The sequence below is a fragment of the Leucoraja erinacea genome, chromosome 3, assembly GCF_028641065.1.
Source record: "Leucoraja erinacea ecotype New England chromosome 3, Leri_hhj_1, whole genome shotgun sequence".
Classification (NCBI taxonomy): domain Eukaryota; kingdom Metazoa; phylum Chordata; class Chondrichthyes; order Rajiformes; family Rajidae; genus Leucoraja; species Leucoraja erinaceus.
Genome location: NC_073379.1, coordinates 100,437,931 through 100,459,040, shown reverse-complemented (window position 1 = coordinate 100,459,040; position 21,110 = coordinate 100,437,931). Strand labels below are relative to the sequence as shown.

The window sequence follows — 21,110 nt, the reverse complement described above, 5'->3', positions numbered from 1 at the left end:
ACATTTTCAATACTTCCTTCGGATGCAAGGAAAAGTGCCAGGAGACGGAGAGAGGTGCATTGGGAGAGCTGAGCGGACCAGGACATCATGGAGACATTGGTCTCCTTGGAAGCAGAAAGATGAGGTCATAAGGTCATAAGTGATAGGAGCAGAATTAGGCCATTCAGCCCATCAAGTCTACGCCGCCATTCAATCATGGCTGTCCTATCTCTCCCTCCTAACCCCATTCTCCTGCCTTCTCCCCATACACCCGTACCAATCAAGAATCTATCTATCTCTGCCTTAAAAATATCCATTGACTTGGCCTCCAGAGCCTACTGTGGCAAAGAATTCCACAGATTCACCACCATCAGGAGATGGGACCGTGTTGAAACTGGTGGAAATATCAGAGGATGACCCTTTGGATGCAGAGGCTGGTGGGGAAAAAGATGAAAACTGAGGTGAGAATAGTGGTTCTCCCTTTTGCCTCCACAGATGTTGCATGACACAATGAGTTTGCCCAGTACGTTTTATTCTAAATTCCAGCATCTGCAAGAGGCTTTTTTTGTCTGCAGATCCATTTCCTATCAGTGCTAAATGGCCTGTTGATGAAAGTGAAATGCTGCTTGGCAGTGGAAATTTTGCTGAATAAGTGCCCCTCCTGTTCATCACCATTCAACTCCAAAGCTTGCTTACAAATGAAGGCCAACTATGAAGATATGCAAAAACTTAAAATAGCTACTGAATACATGGCAAACATTCTTAGAAGTTGGGGGGTCATGGTTTTATTCTTCTTAATATAACGTTTTAAATTAAATGTTCGTCTCTTGACAGGCACACGAAAGCATGATCATGTTTCTCACCTTTTGGCCTCTCTCCACTGGCTGCCTATTCAGTATAGGATTCGTTTTAAAATTATTTTATTTACTTTTAAATCCCTAAGTGGTCTTGCCCCGTCCTACCTATCTGAGCTTCTTCACCCTTATTCACCCTCCCGCTCTCTCAGGTCAGATGATCAGCTGCTCCTGATTGAGCCAAAGACTAAGCGGAAGCTCAGAGGGGACCGTGCCTTTGCTGTGTCGGCTCCGAGATTGTGGAATTTTTTGCCTCTGCACGTTATCCAGGCCCCTTCTCTAGCTGTTTTTAAATCACTCCTGAAGACATATCTATTCTGCATGGCCTTTGTAGACCAGTGAGGTGTCGAATTGTTTATTAACTTTATTTGCTTGGTTTTGCTGCGTTGTTTGTACTTGTGTTTTATGTTTTTTAATTTATTGTTTGGATTTTTGTATGTAATTTATGCGCCTCGTGTTAGTTGTATGTTCTGTTGTTCTGCCTGTTTTATGATGTCTTGCTTGTTTTCTTTTTTCTGTACAGCACTTTGGTCAGCTTTGGTTGTTTTTAAGGTGCTTAACAAATAAAGTTATTATTATTATTATTATTAAATTGGAAATACTAGCAAAGATGCTTCCTAACTGCACATATAATTTTTTATATTAGAGAATAATTCAATTTATGTAGGTACCGATTTGAAATTCTCTAGCACAAGCAGTTATCATTTGTTCATTATTTGTTTTCTGTTATATGTAGCAGGGTTAGATTGGAAAGTTGTCATGCCATTTCACCCATGGAAAAACTCATCACAGCTGTGCAACTGGTCTTTCTATTTGCAGTGCGATCCCAAACTTGCTTTGGACAACAATGCCTAAAGTTCCAGGAATGGTACAGACACATTCCTAAAAGCAGTATAGAGACTTAACTACTTGGGCATATTGTGAACAGAATGAATCAATTAAAATGCCATACAGTGAAAACACAGTTCTTCTACCAATGTTTAATTTGCTTTTCATTCATCCCAACCTCAGAACACTGTAATTATGTTTCCCCTTGTGGCTTATCTGGGTGTGGTTGCCAGTTGATGCTAAACTGAAAAGTATCGTGTTGACATTTCGTCTCTTATAGAAACTTACAAAATTCTTAAGGGGTTGGACAGGCTAGATGCAGGAAGATTGTGCCCGATGTTGGGGAAGTCCAGAACAAGGGGTCACAGTTTAAGGATGAGGGGGAAATCTTTTAGGATCGAGATGAGAAAAACATTTTTCACACAGAGAGTGGTGAATCTCTGGAATTCTCTGCCACAGAATGGAGTTGAGGCCAGTTCATTGGCTATATTTAAGAGGGAGTTAGATGTGGCCCTTGTGGCTAGAGGGATCAGAGGGTATGGAGAGAAGGCAGGTACAGGATACCGAGTTGGATGATCAGCCATGTTGGATGATCAGCCATGATCATATTGGATGATCAGCCATGATCATATTAAATGGCGGTGCAGGCTCGAAGGGCCGAATGGCCTACTCCTGCACCTAATTTCTATGTTTCTATGAATGGCGGTACAGGCTCGAAGGGCCAAATGGCCTACTCCTGCACCTATTTTCTATGTTTCTATGTCTACTGTGAGCCAAACTAAAAGTGACTTAGGACTTTTTTGTAAATATGGAGTGGAAATATTTATTCCATCTGAGAGGATTTGATTCTGACACAAGGACTGAGGTGAAAGGTTACTGAGGTAAACCACAACATCATGCACAAATCCTATATTTTTTAAATGATTGTAACTTTCAACAATCGTTCAATGTTCATTTCATGCTATAAATCGTTGTGCTGTAGAAACCTAATTGTATCCTGTTTTCATCTTGCATCATTCAATCTTTTGTTGTCATGATGTTTTAGCTGTAGGAGGTTTAGCAAAATATAGTGGTACAGCTACAGAGAAAATGCTGATAATAGAAATAGTGCAAACAAGATTAGGCAAGAAATTAGTGACATGGGATTGAAATATTACCTTGCAGTTTCTGAATTTGGATCTTGGATATTAGTGCCTTTCTGAAAGTACTCTTGCTGTAAAAGGACTTGTCTTCCTTTCATGCTAACAGTTACCAAAGGGAACCCCTTCTGTAGCGTCCAAGTATTCATCATTGTTTTTACGTCAAGGATATCTTCCATGAACCAATGCTAGAAAATTAAATGTGAATATTCAAAAATGTCACATCTTTCTTTAATTTACTTCAACTCATGCACTTGAATTACAGCCTATATTGCCATCTTGCGATATTTCTAGGTACTGCACATTAAGCAGTTTAGAACATAGAACAGTACAGCACAAGTACAGGTCCGTCGGCCCACAATGTCAGTGCCAAACATGATGTCAAGACCATCTCTTATCTACCTGTGCATAATTGGTATCCCTCCATTCCTTGCATATCCATATACCTATCCAAAATTCACTTAAATGACTATCATATCTTCCTCAACCTCCAACCTGACAACACATTCCAGGTACTCAAAATTGCCCTGTACATTCCCCCTAATCTTTGCTTCTCTCACCTGAAAGGTATGTTTTCTAGTATTTGAATTTTCCATCCTGAGAAAAAGGTTCTGAATGTCACATCATAATCTTAAAGGGCCTGTCCCACTTGCCGATTTTTTCGGGGTGAAGCGGCGTAACGCTGTGCGATGACGTGTTGGCGCACGGTGCTTTCTCAAGTGTCGCAACATTTTTTTTGTTGCCGCTGGATTTTGAAATGTTCAAAATCTTTAGGCGAGCCTGATAGCACGAAAATAATCGCCGTGGGACAGGCCCTTTAGAGTGTTGCTGCATGGAAGGATACCAGCCTTCCCCAGATCTGACTCCACGTCAGAGAAATCCAGCCACCTCACTGACTTCCCACAGCTCTCTAAATTCCTTCCATTCAGCTACCTATCGATTTCCCTTTGAATATTACAATTGAACCTACCTTCACCATGAATCCCGACGAAACATTCCAGAACCTAACCAACCTTGTGTAGAAGCAAAGCACCATTTAAATCAGCGTTTAAGAAGGAACTGCAGATGCTGGAAAATCGAAGGTAGATAAAAATGCTGGAGAAACTCAGCGGGTGCAGCAGCATCTATGTAGCGAAGGAAATAGGCAACGTTTTGGGCCAAAACCCTTCTTAGACTGATGGGGGGTGGGGGAGGCGGGGAGAAGAAAGGAAAAAGGAGAAGGAGGAGCTCAAGGGCTGAGGGAGAGATAGGAAGGGGAGGAGACAGCAAGGGTTAACAGAATTGTGAGAATTCAATGTTCATGCCCCCAGGATGCAGACTGCCCAAGCGGAATATGAGGTGCTGTTCCTCCAATTTCAGGTGTTGCTCACTCTGGCCGTGGAGGAGGCCCAGGACAGAGAGGTCGGATGGGGAATGGGAGGGGGAGTTGAAGTGCTGAGCCACCAGGAGGTCAGGTTGGTTATTGCGGACCGAGCGGAGGTGTTCGGCGAAACGATCGCCAAGCCTACGCTTGGTCTCACCGATATAGATCAGCTGACATCTAGAGCAGCGGATGCAATAGATGAGGTTGGAGGAGATGCAGGTGAACCTCTGTCACACCTGGAATGACTGCTTGGGTCCTTGAATGGAGTCGAGGGGGGAGATAAAGCGACAAGTGTAGCATCTCTTGCGGTTGCAAGGGAAAGTTCCCGGGAAAAGGGTAGTGCGGGAGGGAATGGAGTTACGGAGGGAGCGGTCTTTGCGGAAGGCAGACGGGGGGGGTGGGGAGATGGAAAGATGTGGCGAGTGGTGGGGTCATGTTGGAATTAGCACATGATGATTTATAAATGTGGCCACCTTATCCAGCTTTCCCGATACTTGGATAATTGAGACAACTCTACTGTATTCAAAGTCATTCTGAAACAACATGAAGTTATGTAATCTCCTGGGGTTGTTAAGTTTTGTGAGCATGGGCAGGAGGTATTGAGATCAAGGCATCCTAAACAGAGTTTCCTGCCCTAACACAGTTACACTGCCAAGGTTTTGATACTGCCAAGCTGTTAAGCTCTGATTCACATTCAGATTCAGAAACATTGAACACCATTAAAACCAACAGAACAATTAAAATACACTATTAAAACCGTACAAATCTTTTATCACTCAAAACACTTTTAAGCCTTTAAAGATATTAATTAAAAAAAAAGAAAATTATCTGATTGGTTCTCAGGACAGTTGTTCTCCATTCAAATGAAGGCAATCAGTGTTCCTGCTCCAGGTAACACAATTTCAATAAGTCATGAGCAGAATTAAGCAGTTTGGTTCATCAAGTCTATTCTGCCATTCAATCGTGGCTGATCTATCTGACAATCTCCACTTGGATAAAACGCAAATACGGCCTCCGCAGGCTTCTGTGGCAATAAATTCCACAGTTTCACCACCCTCTAAATAAATTCCTTCTCATCTCCCTCCTTAAGGTGCATCCTTTTATTCTGAGGCTGTACCCTCTAGTCCTAGACTCTCCAATTAGTGGAAACATCCTCCCCAGCTTCAGCAGGTAGATTCAGGCAAGTCTATGGACCATTGCATGACTCCATAGGGAGTCCACATCTCAGCTAAGTTGGAAGCCTGATGTGGAACGTGGACAGCAAGGCCGGCTCCTTGAGGGAAGGTCTTCACTTAAGTTTACAGGAGCTAATGACAAGCAGTAAATACAAAAAGGTACAAGAAGCATTTGCACTGATCAGTGGTAAAATGATTACAATTTGAGAAACCTAATTGATTGAATACTGAGACACTCGATATTAATGAATAACTAATCAAGATTAAATTTTATCATGAAATATCGTGAATATTATTTTTAAAGTAAAAATGAGAACACATTTTTAATTCATTTTGTGAAATACAGAATTCTGACTTTTCGACAACCAACTATATTCAAAATTATGTCCAAATTGGAATGTTTGTGCAAATATGAATGTTACTTAACATCAAGACTTACTGAACCAGGAGACGGGGCTGAATATCTTTTGCAAAATTGTGGCACATTTAGCCTGCTTCCATGTGCATCATCAGAATGACAAATCTAAAAAAAATAACATTTACCTTTAATCATTTGCTTAAAAAACATGGGATCACTTAATTGTTTAGAAAAGTACCTTTGTTCTATCTATCGTATTGAAGTTTGATTTGATTGTATTGATGAATAGTATACATGATCTGTTTGGATAGCATATATATATATATATATATTTGTACAGTGCATTCAGAAAGTATTCAGACCCCTGCACTTTTTCCACATTTTGTTATGTTACAGCCTTATTTTAAAATGGATTAAATTCTTTTTTTTTCATCATTAATCTACACACAATACTCCAGAATGAAGAAGCGAAAACAGGTGTTTAGAAATATTTGCTAAGTAATTAAAAAATAAATAACTGAAATATCACATTTACATAAGTATTCGGACGCTTTGCTAAGATACTCAAAATTGGGCTTAGATTCATCCTGTTTCCATTGATATCCTTGAGATGTTTCTACAACTTGATTGGAGTCCACCAGTGGTAAATTAAAATGATTGGACATGATTTGGAAAGGCATACACCAGTCTATATAAGGTCCCACAGTTGACAGTGCATGTTAGAGCAAAAATCAAGCCATGAAGACAAAGGAATTGTCAGTAGACCTCCGAGACAGGATTGTGTCAAGACACAGACCTGGGGAAGGGTATAAGACTATTCCTGCAGCATTGCAGGTCCCAAAGAGCACAATGGCCTCCATCATTCTTAAATGGAAGAACTTTGGAACCACCAGGACTCTTCATAGAGCTGGCTGCCTGGCCAAACTGAACAATTGGGGAAGAAGGGCATTGGTCTGGGAGGTGACAGAGCTCCAGAGTTTCTCTGTGGAGATGGGAGAACCTTCCAGAAGGATAACTATATCTGCAGCACTCCACCAATCAGGCCTTTATGGTAGAGTGGCCAGACGGAAGCCACTCCTCAGTAAAAGGCACATGACAGCCCGCTTGGAGTTTGCCAAAAACCACCTAAAGGACTCTCAGACTATGAGAAACATGATTCTCTGGTCTGATGAAACCAAGATTGAACTCTTTGGCCTGAATGCCAAGCGTCACATCTGGAGGAAACCAGGCACCGCTCATCACCTGGCCAATACCATACCTACAATGAAGCATGGTGGTGGCAGCATCATGCTGTGGGGATGTTTTTCAGCGGCAGGAACTGGGAGACTAGTCAGGGTCGAGGGAAAGATGAACGGAGCAAAGTACAGCGAGATCCTTGATGGAAAACCTGCTCCAGAGTGTTCTGGACCTCAGACTGGGGCAGAGGTTCACCTTCCAACAGGACAATGACCGAAAGCACACAGCCAAGACCATGCAGGAGTGGCTTTGTGACAAGTCTATGAATGCCCTTGAGTGGCCCAGCCAGAGCCCAGACTTGAACCAGATTGAACATCTCTGGAGGGACCTGAAAATAACTGCGCAGCGATGTTCCCCATCCAACCTGACAGACCTTGAGAGGATCTGCAGAGAAGAATGGGTGAAATTACCCAAATACAGGTGTGCCAAGCTTGTAGCGTCATACCCAAGAAAACGTGAGGCTGTAATCACTGCTAAAGGTGCCTCAACAATGTACTGCTTAAAGGGTCTGAATACTTATGTAAATGTGATATTTCAGTTATTTATTTTTAATTACTTTGCAAAAAAATTCTAAACACCTGTTTTCACATTTTTATATATAATTTAATCCATTTTAGAATAAGGCTGTAATGTAACAAAATGTGGAATAAGTGAAGGGGTCTGAACACTTTCTGAATTCACTGTATAAACAAATTTAGTGGTAATTCACCTGAGACTGTTAAATATTCTTGGTTCATTGTATGAGAAAATGACCACGCATGTAAAATCTATTTAACAACCAGAGTACAGCGAAGATTAATGACAGAATGTGTTTACATGGACATTCATTCTAAAGAAGCTTCATTAACAAAACTGACTTTGCAGATGTAAATACTTCAGCTTACATTAGTCAGACTATTCCACAAATCCTCATTCTTTGCATTTGCATAGCTGTAGCGTCGAAGGTAGCTGATCGTGCCGGCTTTGAAAACTTCTTCCGTCAGGTAGTCCATCAGCATGTTCAGAATGCAAGCTCCCTGGAATTCAAACCAGTCAAACATGAGGGGGGGGGGGGGGGGGGGGGGATTTGGCTTTGGACATGTACCATTTTTACGCAAAGGCAAACAAAATGTACAAAGGAGAAAGCAGAAGATGCAGTTGCAAGACAAATGTCTTACCATCTATATTTGGTCAACCATATTGCAACATTGCTGCTTTGGGAAATGATGCTGATAAACTTTCGAATGCTCCTCCACCAACTAAAACAGTGTCACCCTATATCTTCCCTCATCAAAAATACATCTTGTACAGTTGGAAACAAGTTGAACTAAATTTATATATAATTAACCGTTTATAGAGCTATCACACCTGGTGAAAATAATATAACATGGAATGTACTTGTCATCACCACCAATCATATCATATTTCCTTCCTCCTACTTCCCAGTCAATTACAAATCCAGTTGAGTAGATTTCTTCCATTTTTATTTTTACATCTTTATTAATGATCCTCTCAATCTTATCAATTATATTATAGAAGGTGAAAACAAATTAACCAACAGATGCATTCCCCAACCGACTTGCAAGTGATTTTCTTAAAAGTGTAGGTGGACAAAAATGCTGGAGAAACTCAGCGGGTGAGGCAGCATCTATGGAGCGAAGGAATAGTATAACTAGCTTAGGAGCGTGCATCACCCATATTTCATAAATCCAAGTGTCAAAGTGATCATTCATTCTGTCATTCATGAAAGAATGCAACTTTTCCATAACTGCTCTTGAACGATCAGATGTGTAGTTACATTATTTCTCTTTTTTAAACAATGCCGTGGCATTTCCAATCCAAAAAAAACAATATACAGAACAGTGTGTGCTTTGGAAATATGTGAGGAGCTGTCTCAATTTCCTCTTCCACCATTTTATTATACCAGCATTGAAACAAATGAACCAAATTAACCAAATTGATGAGAAAAATATTTTTCACACAGAGAGTGGTGAATCTGTAGAATTCTCTGCCACAGAAGGTAGTTGAGGCCAGTTCATTGGCTATATTTAAGAGGGAGTTAGATGTGGCCCTTGTGGCTAAAGGGGTCAGGGGGTATGGAGAGAAGGCAGGGATGGGATACTGAGTTGGATGATCAGCCATGATCATATTGAATGGCGGTGCAGGCTCGAAGGGCCGAATGGCCTACTCCTGCACCTCGTTTCTACGTTTCTATGAAACATTTGGGACTCATATTTATCTTAATATATTACTTTTTCCATTAGTTTTGTTTTACATTTTTTTGTCTAATAAATTTATTGATTACTACTTGAGTCTTTCAACGTCAGCCAGTATTGATGTATTAGATAGCAGATTAGCAATCTCTCCCACCACATTCGGAAAAACAAGAAATGAGCCGCACAATAAAATTATTCATTTCCTATTTTTGCAATGGTACATTAAAGCCATTGCAATTTACTTTTGTTCTATTTACCTTTTCATATGAGACCCCATCAAACATTTCCTGGATCTGTGCAGGATTTTCCACTGGGCTTGACACTGGATGCGAAGAACTGAAAGCATCCACTTCCATTGCACTGAAAAATTTGTCCAAGAAGAACTCATTCTGTGGGAGGCAAAAGCATTTAGATTTTAACCCTGGAATCTCACATTTACAAGCCTTTCCAAAACTGTTCAACTAATCACCTGCAATTTATTATTTAACGCTCAACTGCTCAAAGACTAAACATCTATTTTGACAGTGAATATGTTCAATGACTCTTCATTATGGCTATCAAGGATAAAGAACTCCAAACAGGTATAACCCTTTGAGAGAAACTTAGAAACCTAGAAAATAGGTGCAGGAGTAGGCCATCCGGCCCTTCGTGCCTGCACCGCCATTCAATATGACCATGGCTGATCATCCAACTAGGAGTTACAGAAATTTGAAGGAATAACTCCTCAAACCATCTTAAGTGGATGAACCCTTATTCTGAAATTATCCGTCCTAGTTCTACATTCCTCTACTCCAGGTCTCATCCACTTGGCAGCTACCCTTCAAGCCCATTCATTTTCATGGCCCATAAAGATCACCTTTCATTCATCTAAAACCCTCCTAAACCAACCTAGAAATCAACATAGTGACCCATCTCTGGCCATCTCCAGTCCCTCTATAAATAAGAACAGAAATGCATACAATACTCCAGGTATGATTTCACTAAGACCCTATGCAGTTGTGGCATGTTTGCACACTTTTATCCCCCAGCCCTTTAGCAATAAAGGCTAATATTAAATGTATTTTCCTGATTACCTGTAGTTACACACTAACTTTCTGCATTTCATGTCAAAGGATACCCGGATCCCTCTGTTCTGCACACTTTATTTGCTTTCGTTTTACCAAAGTGGATAATTAGCATTTCTATATCTTATACTGTCTCTTTCAAATATTTGAGACAACTTAATATGTCTATACCCTTTTGCACAATCTTTGTAACATCCTCAAAATTTGGTTTCCCAATCTCCTTTTCGTCATAAGCAAACACAGTTACGAAACATTCAGTTCTTTCACTGACATCACATAGTCAAAGATCCTGCTGGATTCATCTTGGGACCCCACAGATCACCAAACTGAAAATCACTCATATTTTTTGTTTTGTTTTCTGTTTTGTAGGTCGGGCTTGTTCTGGATACTTATGTTTGACACAGATTTACACAGCATGGAAACTAGCCCAACTCATATATGTTGACCAAGATATTTATGTAAGCTAGTCCCATCTGCCTACATTTGGCCCATATCCTTCTTCATTTTTCTATCCATGTACCTGTCCAAATGATTTTTAAACATTGTAATTTTACCAGCCTCTATCGCTTCCCCTGGCAACTGCTTTCCACCATCCTGTGTGTGAAAAAGTTGCCCCATTCAAATATTATCCCTCTCACTGTGAATCAATACTGTACAGCTTTAGATTATTCCACCCAGGGAAAAAGATTGTCACCATCCATCTTAAATAAATGCACCTCATGGTTTTAAATATCTCTATAAGGTCACCTTCAGTTATCTACGTACCAGGGGCAATAGTCCCAGCCTATCCAGCCTCTCTTTATAACTGGAGCCACCGAGTCCTGGTAACATCCTCGTGAACCTTTTCTCCATCCCTTCCAGCGTAATGACATCATTTCCACAACTGATTGGCCAGAACTATGTACAATATTCCAGGTGTGGTCTAACCAGCAGCTTGTGTAGCATAATGTCACAACCCAGAGTACCTAACCAACAAATGCAAGTGTGTCCAACACCATCTTCACCTCAATAAAAGATAAAGTACCAGAGTAACTCAGTGGGTCAGGCAGAATTTCTGGAGAAGATGGACAGGAGACATTACTGATCCTTCACGGTCTCAAAAATGCTTCTGATCCACTGAGTTACTCCAGCATTTGTAAAGCAGCATCTGCAGTTACTTGTGCCTACCATCTTCACTACCCTGTCTACCACTTCCAGGGAACAACATATCTATACTCTAAGGTCGTTCTGCCTGCTCTGTCATTTACAGTGTATGCCCTACCCTTGTTTAACTGCCCAAAATACAACCCCTCTCACATGTCCGATTTAAATTCCATCTAACCTCACTTCCATCCCTTACTTCACTTCCCCCATTCACCTAGATCTTCCTGTAACCTTAGTTATGCCCCTGTCCCACTTAGGAAACCTGAACGGGAACCTCTGGAGACTTTGCGCCCCACCCAAGGTTTCCGTGCGGTTCCCGGAGGTTGTAGGTGGTTGCAGGTAGTGGAAGCAGGTAGGGAGACTGACAAAAACCTCCGGGAACCGCACAGAAACCTTGGGTGGGGTGCAAAGTCACCAGAGGTTTCCGTTCAGGTTTCCTAAGTGGGACAGGGGCATTAACCTTCTTCATGGTCCACAATACCACCAATTTTGTTGTAATATGAACATATACTAGCCACGTTCTGCTTTAATTTTACTTTATTCGTGCAGTTATGGCTCTTTTACAAAGTCATTAGTGTGCAAGTACGAGGGCAGAAAAGCAGTAAGGTAACCACTATAAAGTTCCTTTCTTTGGTTTATACTCTCTAGAATTTAGGAGATTGAGAGGGGATCTTATAGAAACTTACAAAATTCTTAAGGGGTTGGACAGGCTAGATGCAGGAAGATTGTTCCCGATGTTGGGGAAGTCCAGGACAAGGGGTCACAGCTTAAGGATAAGGGGGAAATCCTTTAAAACCGAGATGAGGAGAACTTTTTTCACACAGAGAGTGGTGAATCTCTGGAACTCTCTGCCACAGAGGGTAGTAGAGGCCAGTTCATTGGCTATATTTAAGAGGGAGTTAAATGTGGCCCTTGTGGCCAAAGGGATCAGAGGGTATGGAGAGAAGGCAGGTACGGGATACTGAGTTGGATGATCAGCCATGATCATATTAAATGGCGGTGCAGGCTCGAAGGGCCGAATGGCCTACTCCTGCACCTAATTTCTATGTTTCTATGTTTTCACGTTTGTTCGATGTGATAACTGAAGACTTTACATCAACTTTGATTCAATACGGTTGTATTTTGGGAAGTTAAACCGGGGCAGGGCATACACTGTAATTTTCTGTCACAGGTAATTAGCAAGATTAGAACCATTTATCAAACTGGCACATTGAAACACCATTACTTTAAAAGTGGCCATATCTGCATTTCATGATGTATTGACTTCCCTCAAGAAGCCCAATTAATGGTTCAGCTGGTTTCTTCAGACTATTAAGCAAATGGGTGTGGGAATTTGAGTACAAATTATTACTGAAAATCTCAATGCTTGTATGGAATTAATGGCTGTGTCATAATGGCTCTTATAAAATGACTCGACATAGTTTGAACTATTTAAGGAAAGGCTTTCAATACTTACAACTTGCAGCTCAGGGAATGTGATGTTCACAGAAACATATTCCATAAATTTAGCAAATCCCTCGTTCAGCCATAGGTCATTCCACCACTCCATGGTCACCAAGTTGCCAAACCACTAAGAAAAATATAAAATGTTGGACAGAATAAGTGGATTTTCCCGCTATATAATGACAATATTTCAACTATCAATTAATAAACATGGACACTAATATCCTGAGCATTACCCTGCAGCTATTTTTCCCCCAACATATTTTGCACAGGATAATATTTTGACAAGGTGCATTGGAACTCAGATACTTTGTATCCTGTAGCAGTGAGATCAATGGTTGATTTCCTCCACTGCCAGGTTAATTCATTTTTGAGAGACTTTTGAGTGTTTTCATAGCCAAATAAGAACAGCCACAGCAGAGGTCTGGGGCAGATTATGGATTCTTACATCTTAAATACATGAGGCAAAAGGCATAGAGAGGAGGAAAATTGCAAGCAAAATTGTATAACTAAACTAAACGATTTGTTACAACGGCAAAAATGTATCCTTGGCCAAGTTACGTTACTCAAACATGGAAAGTTTCTACCATTGAGAGAGGGAGAAGCTGCCAGTGACCCGATGTTGGGAATCTGATGTTGGGGAAAATCACCCCAGATGAAGAATTGTTAACATGACAAAAGACCTATCTCGTCATAATCTTTGACAGAGACCTGGGCTCTCTGAGGAGAGATGAGAGTGGAGGGAGAGGAAGCCATCACTCACTCTGTGAGGGTATTGCACAATACCTCAGATTCTAATCCTTCAGAAGGCAGGCCTGACCAACAATGTGGGGAAATATGAATCAGAGAAGAATCCTATCCAAACCAGTTACTTCACCAGTGGTAGCGGTGTGGAATGAGCTCCCAGTGGAAGTGGTGGAGGCAGGTTCATTGGTATCATTTAAAAATAAATTGGATAGGCATATGGATGAGATGGGAATGGAGGGTTATGGTATGAGTGCAGGCAGGTGGGACTAAGGGGAAAAAAAGTTGTTCGGCACGGACTTGTAGGGCCGAGATGGCCTGTTTCCGTGCTGTAATTGTTATATGGTTATATGGTTCACCAATCACCATGATGTAGAAACTTAGAGCATGGAAGGGGGTAAGCTCTCTGCTCATGCTGTTGAAGGGCGTAGGGACTGAACATCAAGCTTGCCACACAAACCCGACTGCACGCCTTAACCTTCCATTCTCCTGCCACTTCCACATTCAGCCATAGCACTCTTAGCCAGCTTATCCTGGTCAGTACTTAATTTTCAAAGTTGAAACTTTTGACTTCTGCTCTTCATTACCTGGTGAGCCAACTCGTGTGCTATGATCATGGTAATCCTGAGTTTATCAGAAGCTGAAGAGGTTTTGGTGTTGTATAGCAGAGCTGTTTCTCTGTAGGTTGTTAGGCCCCAATTCTCCATAGCCCCAGACTGAAAATCAGGGATTGCTGCCAAATCTGTAGGGAAATCAGCAACATTATGATAAGGTGCGTAAGATGTTTCAAAAGCATGCCTGGATCAATTTGAAATGTTCCGGCATTTCCAATATGTTGCGATATTTGGAGATATTCTGGGATACACTGTGACAACACACCGCATATGTGAGTTACAACCATTTCAGAACATTATTTCTTTAATCTAAAGTTAGGTAAAAAAAAAAAATTCTGTTAGTGATTATTTCATGCTGAATTTAAGCAGATAAAAAAAGATTACACAACATAGGAAGGAGGCAAAAAAGCATAAATCTGCTATAGAGCAACAAATCCGCCTTTTCTCTAGATAGTTTAGAACTGTATTTGATCTTCTTCCTGATCATATCTCTGCAATTATTCTTTCTCCATTTGCATGTGGAACTCCTAATTAATGGAATTAAATTATGCACAGCATTGAAAGCAACCATTTATTCCAATCATCCTGTGAGGTAAAATTCTCCTGTAATTTGGTAAAATTGCCAAATTAATGACAAAAATATACATTTGCCCAGAGAATATTTACATAAACATAGAAAATAGGTGCAGGAGTAGGCCATTCGGCCCTTCGAGCCTGCACCGCCATTCAATATGATCATGGCTGATCATCCAACTCAGTATCCTGTACCTGCCTTCTCTCCATACCCCTTGATCCCTTTAGCCACAAGGGCCACATCTAACTCCCTCTTAAATATAGCCAATGAACTGGCCTCAACTACCTTCTGTGGCAGAGAATTCCAGAGATTCACCACTCTCCGTGTGAAAAATGTTTTTTTCATCTCGGTCCTAAAAGATTTCCCCCTTATCCTTAAACTGTGACCCCTTGTTCTGGACTTCCCCAACATCGGGAACAATCTTCCTGCATCTAGCCTGTCCAACCCCTTAAGAATTTTGTAAGTTTCTATAAGATCCCCCTCAATCTTCTAAGTACAAGCCAAGTCTATCCAGTCTTTCTTCATATGAAAGTCCTGACATCCCAGGAATCAGTCTGTTGAACCTTCTCTGTACTCCCTCTATGGCAAGAATGTCTTTCCTCAGATTAGGAGACCAAAACTGTACGCAATACTCCAGGTGTGGTCTCACCAAGACCCTGTACAACTGCAGTAGAACCTCCCTGTTCCTATACTCAAATCCTTTTGCTATGAATGCAAACATACCATTCGCTTTCTTCACTGCCTGCTGCACCTGCATATTTACTTTCAATGACTGGTGTACCATGACACCCAGGTCTCATTGCATCTCCCCTTTTCCTAATCGGCCACCATTCAGATAATAGTCTACCTTCCTGTTTTTGCCACCAAAGTAGATAACCTCACATTTAACCACATTATACTGCATCTGCCATGCATTTACCCACTCACCCAGCCTATCCAAATCACCTTACAGCTTCCTAGCATCCTCCTCACAGGTAACACTGCCCCCCAGCTTCGTGTCATCCGCAAACTTGGAAATGTTGCATTCAATTCCCTCGTCCAAATAATGAATATATATTGTAAATAGCTGGGGTCCCAGCACTGAGCCTTGCGGTACCCCACTAGTCACTGCCTGCCACTGTGAAAAGGCCCCATTTACCCCAACTCTTTGCTTCCTGTCTACCAACCAGTTCTCTATCCACATCAATACTGAACCCCCAACACCATGTGCTTTATGTTTGTATACCAATCTCTTATGTGGGACCTTGTCGAAAGCCTTCTGAAAGTCCAGATAACACATCCGCTCCTTCTCCCTTATCCACTCTACTAGTTACATCCTCGAAAAATTCTATAAGATTCATCAGACATGATATACCTTTCGTAAATCCATGCTGACTTTGTTCAATGATTTCACCACTTTCCAAATGTGCTGCTATCCCATCTTTAATAACTGATTCTAGCAGTTTCCCCACTACTGACGTTAGACTAACTGGTCTGTAATTCCCCGTTTTCTCTCTCCCTCCCTTTTTAAAAAGTGGGGTTACATTAGCTACCCTCCAATCCTCAGGAACTACTCCAGAATCCAAAGAGTTTTGAAAAATTATCACTTATGCATCCACTATTTCTGCAGCTACTTCCATAAGTACTCTGGGATGCAGCCTATCTGACCCTGGGGATTTATCGGCCTTTAATCCATTCAATTTACCTAACATCACTTCCCGGCTAACCTGGATTTCACTCAGTTCCTCCAGTGAAGACAGAACCAAATTAGTCATTCAATTGGTCTGCCATGTCCTTGTTCCCCATGATCAATTCACCTGTTTCTGACTGCAAGGGACCTACATTTGTTTTAACTAATCTTTTTCGCTTCACATATCTATAAAAACGTTTGCAGTCAGTTTTTCTGTTCCCTGCCAGTTTTCTTTCATAATCTATTTTCCCTTTCCCAATTAAGCCCTTTGTCCTCCTCTGCTGGACTCTGAATTTCTCCCAGTCCTTTGGTTGGCTGCTTTTTCTGGCTAATTTGTATGCCTCATCTTTTGCTTTGATACTATCCCTGATTTCCCTTGTATCTACAGTGCACTCCATAATGTTTGGGACAAAGACCCAGAATTTATTTATTTCCCTCTGTACTCCATAATGTGAGATTTGTAATAGAAAAAAATCACATGTGGTTAAAGTGCACATTGTCAGATTTTAATAAAGGCCATTGTTATACATTTTTGTTTCACCATGTAGAAATTCCAGCTGTGTTTATACTTAGTCCCCCCCATTTCAGGGCCCCATAATGTTTGGGACACATGGCTTCACAGGTGTTTGTAATTGCTAAGGTGTGTTTAATTGCTTCCTTAATGCAAGTATAAGAGAGCTCTCAGCACCTAGTCTTTCCATCACCTTTGGAAACTTTTATTGCTGTTTATCACCATGAGAACGTTAGGCTTACCAAAATCACTGTTTGGAACATCATTAAGAAAAAAGAGAGCACTGGTTAGCTTATTAATCGCAAAGGGACTGGCAGGCCAAGGAAGACTTCCACAGCTGATGACAGAAGAATTCTCTCTATAATTAAAAATCCCCAAACACCTGTCCGACAGATCAGAAACACTCTTCAGGAGTCAGGTGTGGATTTGTCAATGACCACTGTCCGCAGAAGACTTCATGAACAGAAATACAGAGGCTACACTGCAAGATACAAACCACTGTTTAGCCTCAAAAATAGGATGGCTAGGTTACAGTTTGCCAAGAAGTACTTAAAAGAGCAACCACAGTTCTGGAAAAAGGACCCGTGGACAAATGAGATGAAGATTAACATATCAGTGATGGCAAGGGCTAAGTATGGAGGAGACAAGGAACTGACCAAAGATCCAAAGCATACTACCTCATCTGTGAAATACGGTGGTGGGGGTGTTACGGCCTGGGCATGTATGGCTGCTGAATGTACTGGCTCACTTATCTTCATTGATGATACACCTGCTGATGGTAGTAGCATAATGAATTCTGAAGTGTAGAGACACCCTATCTACTCAAGTTCAAATAAATGCCTCAAACCACATTGGTCGGCGGTTCATTCTACAGCAAGACAATGATCACAAACATACTGCTAAAGCAACAAAAGAGTTTTTCAAAACTAAAATATGGTAAATTCTTGAGTGGCCAAGTCAATCACCCGATCTGAACCCAATTGAGCACGCCTTTTATATGCTGAAAAGAAAACTGAAGGGGACGAGCCACCAAAACAAGCATAAGCTACAATACAGGCCTGGCAGAGCATCACCAGAGAAGACACCCAGCAACTGGTGATGTCCATGAACCGCAGACTTCAAGCAGTCATTGTATGCAAAGGATATGCAACAAAATACTAAACATGACTACTTTGATTGACATGACATTGCTGTGTCCCAAACATTGTAGGGCCCTGAAATGGGGGGACTATGTATAAACACTGTGGTAATTTCTACATGGTGAAACCATAATGTATAAAAATGGCCTTTATTAAAATCTGACAATGTGCACTTTAACCACATGTGTGTTTTTTTTCTATTACAAATCTCAAATTGTGGAGTACAGAGGCAAATAAATAAATGATGGTTCTTTGGCCCAAACATCACGGTGGGCACTGTAAGACCCATTATCGCCCCAATAGTAAGAAGTTAAATATGCCGGTTGTAAATTCAATGAGGAATCAATAGTAAGAAATAAGAAAGCAGATTGAGATAGTACAGAGGTTTGATAGATGCAAGTTTACAGCCATCCTTTCCATACAGCTTTATAGCTGTTGAATGATAAAATCACAGGAGTAACTCAGCGGGTCTGGCAGCATCTCTGGAGAACATGATGTTACGATATGATACGATATGATACAATAAAACTTTAATCATCCCCGGATGGGAAATTCGTGTTGGACCCTTTAACAGACTGTGAACTGAAAGAGGAGTGGGGGGGGGGGGAAGACAAAGCCTGGTGAGTGATAGATGATAGGTAGACAAAAGTGCTGGAGAAACTCAGCGGGTGCAGCAGCAGATAGGTGATAGATGGGTATGGGATTTTGATTGATTGGTTTGTTAGACAAAGGCCACAGATGAAAAGACAAAAAGTGTGAGATAATGATATATAAGGTACGAATTGTGAAAACACTGCATCTGCATAAACATTTGAAAAAAAAATGTCTGAGATGTTCATTCATTCGTTACCTTGTTTTGGCAGTGGGTATGGGATAGTAAAATAATCTTCATAAAACTCCAAGAGCTTCACAGCTGCATCGAGTGCAAAAGTAGTCTGGTTGATCTTGTCTGGAACAGAATACACAGAGATCTGGAAAAGGAAAAAAAAAATAGGTATTTCTAGACACACCTTGAGTGAATATTATGCTAACATTATATAGCCTAACCAACTTGCAATATTGTGGTACATTCAATGTGATCAAATATTGCAAGGTGCTTTTGCAATGAAGGAAAAATTCAAAGTTACCCCAAAAAGACAAGTCGGGCAAACTTATCCATTGCCCGATCATTAGTAAAAATGCACCATATAGTTGTGCACATATTGCTAACACTGTTTTAACAATTAGGAAATTGAGTTGAAATGTTTTTTTAATCAAAGATGACTAAATAATCTGCAGGAAGAACACGTATTCTTAAATTTATAAAATCTGAATGAATTCTGACATTATTAACACTGAGACACTGAGATAACACACAGTCGTTATTCATTGAACTCATTTATATTAAAATAATTTTCAAATGATATGGTGTGCATGAGCATTAATGAGAAAACATATCATACACAACCTATTGCATGATATTTTGTGCACATTGATCGAGAACTCACCTTAATTCCACTCTTGGTCTCTTTCGTAAAGCATTTGAAATCTGCCACAATGAAGGCCACAAGGTATGTACTCATCTTTACACTCACATCAAACTGATCCTCAATGAGTCCATCAGCTAAATTAATAGAGTTTATCTGAAAAGATATAATTGTTTGTAGTCTTGACAATATTAATTGTAATAGGGTGAAAACGCATTATACCACATTACAATTGTTTCTCTTCCTGCAGTTATGGATTCACTGATAGTTGTCATATACTTCAAGCTTGGAACGATGGAATGCAGGATGGTTTGCATATTTTGTTATGATTTTTAAAGCTCCTTATTTTATGAAAGCCAGTCATTCATACAAATTAATTAAGGGATAATTCATAAAATATTATGGCTTTTGTCAAAACAAATAATTCAACAAAACTTGGAAAATGACTTCAACATTCCAAATATATTTTGTCTTCAGGGCTTCAAGGTTGCAAGCCTCTTTGACTGCTGAGGGACATTAATGCCATAACTGTGGTATTTGTCATTAACGGCCCATTTACATTTTATCAAGCCTCAAGTACTCCTACCAAAACACTTGTTATGATTCACTCTTCAAAACAACCCTCTCATTCTATGAATTTGCTTTTTATCTTGATAACATCAACAAGTTGCAGCTATCAAAATCTCATTACTCTCTGAATTATCAAGTTCAAGTAAGTTTATTGTCATGTGTCCCTGATAGGACAATGAAATTCTTGCTTTGCTTCAGCACACAGAACATGGTAGGCATTATCTACTCTAATACCGGATCTCTGACCCTGTTGGATATCTACTGCTGAAATCACTACTTCCATTCTGCCTGCACCCATTTGGGCAAACTTGTTCAGTCTGATACAGATATCTCTGCTTTATTAGATTCCCAACTGTCTGGTAATTGTAGAGTTGGCTATAGCCAAGATGTGTCACAATGTTGGATTGCACTTTAAGATCACGTACCATTATCCAAGTTTCTCGCACGTAGCCAATACTTTAAGGACAAATCAATACTACAGTCAATGGAACAGACTTCAGAAATGAAATGCAATGTACAGCCACATCCATATTGCTCAGTTCAAAGTGACCAGGGATACATTTCTATCTTGATAGTTTGAGCGCTGGTACTTGCTGAGCCTTTGCTGACTTTCATCTTAAATATGCAATTGGACAACCTAATTCCTGTCATGTGCTGAGAAAAACATCTGATTGGATTGTGTTTTTTTGCCCAAAATTACAACTAAACTATGGCACATAATAAAACAGTCAACAAATAAAGAACGAATGGTAAATATACGTACGATGGGCATGTTGGAGAGAGCAATGTGTCTTGATTCCCTTTGTATTTTGATTGTAAATTTGGCTTTGAAGGCGGGTTCATCAAAGCATGGAAATGCCATGCGTGCTGCAGTGGGCTCAAACTGCGTAGAAGCCAAAACTCTGCATAAATCAGAAGAAAAGAGAACCTGTTGGCATTGTGTAGGATATTGTGAACATGTGGGGATATTGTGGATGTGGGTATGTGTAGGACAGTGTGCACTTTCTGTGCAAGACTGAAGAAAGGAACATGCTGAATTACTCAGA

General features: G+C 40.5%; 1 protein-coding gene across 2 annotated transcripts in view; it reads right to left on the bottom strand.

The window, feature by feature from the left end:
* LOC129695874 (endoplasmic reticulum aminopeptidase 1-like) overlaps positions 1-21,110 on the bottom strand; it is a 57,480-nt gene that overhangs the window by 19,081 nt on the left and 17,289 nt on the right. For both annotated transcript variants that reach the window (XM_055633289.1, XM_055633290.1), the window contains 9 exons: positions 20,828-20,966; positions 19,516-19,650; positions 18,879-18,999; positions 14,109-14,263; positions 12,791-12,904; positions 9,385-9,516; positions 7,817-7,948; positions 5,778-5,861; positions 2,819-2,988 (listed from right to left, as the gene is read on the bottom strand). In XM_055633289.1, the coding sequence (XP_055489264.1) occupies positions 2,819-2,988; positions 5,778-5,861; positions 7,817-7,948; positions 9,385-9,516; positions 12,791-12,904; positions 14,109-14,263; positions 18,879-18,999; positions 19,516-19,650; positions 20,828-20,966 (1,182 nt within the window). The remainder of the gene's footprint in view (positions 1-2,818; positions 2,989-5,777; positions 5,862-7,816; positions 7,949-9,384; positions 9,517-12,790; positions 12,905-14,108; positions 14,264-18,878; positions 19,000-19,515; positions 19,651-20,827; positions 20,967-21,110) is intronic.